Here is a 1958-nt window from a genome sequence, read left to right on the forward strand (position 1 = left end):
CTCTCCATGATCTGAAGTCTCTTTCTTCCTTATCTCCTTTCCAGTTCTTATCTGCGGAAAAATCCCTTCTCTCCACATACCCTTTATGATATTTTAGATAACTGAACTCACCCTTGGAAGGTTCATCTTTCTTCCAAGTCTCCCCAATAATCTCGCCCTTTTCGATCTCACTCCTCTGCAATGACCTTACTGGCGAGATTTCACCATTCTCCAAATCCCCAGGAGGCCTTAACGTACCTAATTCACCCTCTTCCACTTCATCCTTAAACCCAGAATCACCACCGTTTTCAACTTCTTTATTCCCACTACTAGTTCCTCCTTTAAACTCACTCTTCACCTCCTGCTCTTTGGGCTGCAACTGTGACTCCGCAGGGAGTTGCACTACTACCTGCGTCGTCTGTTCTTTCGACAGAACCTCTCCTTGTTTCTGCGGCTGTTTCAGTCTCCTCTTAACAACTTTACGAATAACCTTAACAATTCTCTTCTTCTTAACTGGCTGAGACGGTGAAGGTTTATTATCATCAGCTGGCTGAGACTCTGGAACCTTAGTTGAGATAGATGTGTGACCATTGTCCGAAGTAGCAGCACTCTTGCTTTCATTGCCTCCACAAAGAGTCGTCTTCTTCTCCACAATTGGAAGCTTTTCCATGATATTCAGTAGAGGCATGCATGCGACACCTCCATCGCTCATGGAGGAAAACACCAATCCAAATTTCTCAGTAACCAAAAAACACTTCCCACTAATTCTCCCCTTTCCCGGGGAAATCAATACTCATGCTTTTGCTTCAGAACCTCACCGCTAAAGTTCGCCAATTTCTCCCAACACGCCGGACTAAACTCACCAACCCTGAAACACCCAAAAAGTAAATGTAGGGTTAGCTTTTAACCCAACGAAACAAAAAGGGGCAAGGAAGAAGGAAGAAATCTCAAAACCCTACAAAGGACCAAATTGACGAAATAGAAGAGACGGAGGAGACGCGAAAACAAACGAATTGAAGCTAAAAAAGTTTTACCGGGTAAATAAAGAAACCTAAGAGAAACGGATCAAGAACCCTAGAATGGAAGCTAAGAGAGATACGAATGAACGAAGAGAAAGAAGGTGAATAATTTATCGAAGAACGAAGAGGGAATTAGATCGAGGTCAAAGGAAGAGAAATCGAGAAGAAAACCCTAAAGAAAGCTTCTCACTAAATCTCTCTCTCTCTCTATGTATTGCTCTCGTTTCGCCGGGAAAAATCTCTGTGCGCGGCGTTGTTATTTCTCTCTATTGCGACCTTCGCTTCTCTTCTGTATCGTTTGTGTTCTCTCTCTCTCTCTCTCTCTCTCTCTCTTTCTCCCTTATTTTTTTTTCTCTGAAAGACGAAAGCCGTCGTGTGTTAATTACTTTTTTTTTTGTATAATTTATTTTTTACTTACTGAAAATTTCACTTTTCTTTTTAGAAAATTTTCTCACCTTAATTAATTGAGATATAAATCCAGAAAAAAAAAATATATGAATTGATATATAGTATGATGAAGTTACATGACAATACAATATGATAATTGAGGGGAAGATAATCAAAATGTACTGAAATAAGCAAACATAAATTGTATCATGTTTTGCGGTTTTGGACAGATTTATACGACGAGATACGTTGTTTTTTCAGTAACATGTTACCTTTTTACGAGAATATCTAAAATTATCAAATAAATTTATATTATATTTTATAGATATGATCAAATCTATTTATTATTTAAAATTAGGATAATAAATTAATCTGACTACAAATTAATTTTTATGTTGACTAAAAATAAGAGTTATTATTAGTATACTATTTTAATTGGTAAATGTGTATATTTTAAATTTATTAAATCAAAGGTAATTTGGCTAAGTAACACTTTTTATTGATTATTTACATATATAATTTGCATATTATTAATTTCTATTTTTAAAAGTGTGAAGAAACTTACATTTTTTT

The 1958-nt window shown here is 36.2% G+C and overlaps 1 protein-coding gene across 1 annotated transcript in view; it reads right to left on the minus strand.

Moving 5' to 3' along the window:
- Positions 1-1351, minus strand: part of LOC104718908 (histone-lysine N-methyltransferase ATXR3) — a 12042-nt gene extending 10691 nt beyond the window's left edge. The window contains exons 1-2 of the mRNA XM_010436731.2: positions 1014-1351; positions 238-847 (exon numbers count right to left, since the gene is read on the minus strand). Of these exons, the coding sequence (XP_010435033.1) occupies positions 238-691 (454 nt within the window). The 5' untranslated portion in view covers positions 692-847; positions 1014-1351. The remainder of the gene's footprint in view (positions 1-237; positions 848-1013) is intronic.

Source organism: Camelina sativa, chromosome 10 (assembly GCF_000633955.1).
Source record: "Camelina sativa cultivar DH55 chromosome 10, Cs, whole genome shotgun sequence".
Lineage (NCBI taxonomy): Eukaryota > Viridiplantae > Streptophyta > Magnoliopsida > Brassicales > Brassicaceae > Camelina > Camelina sativa.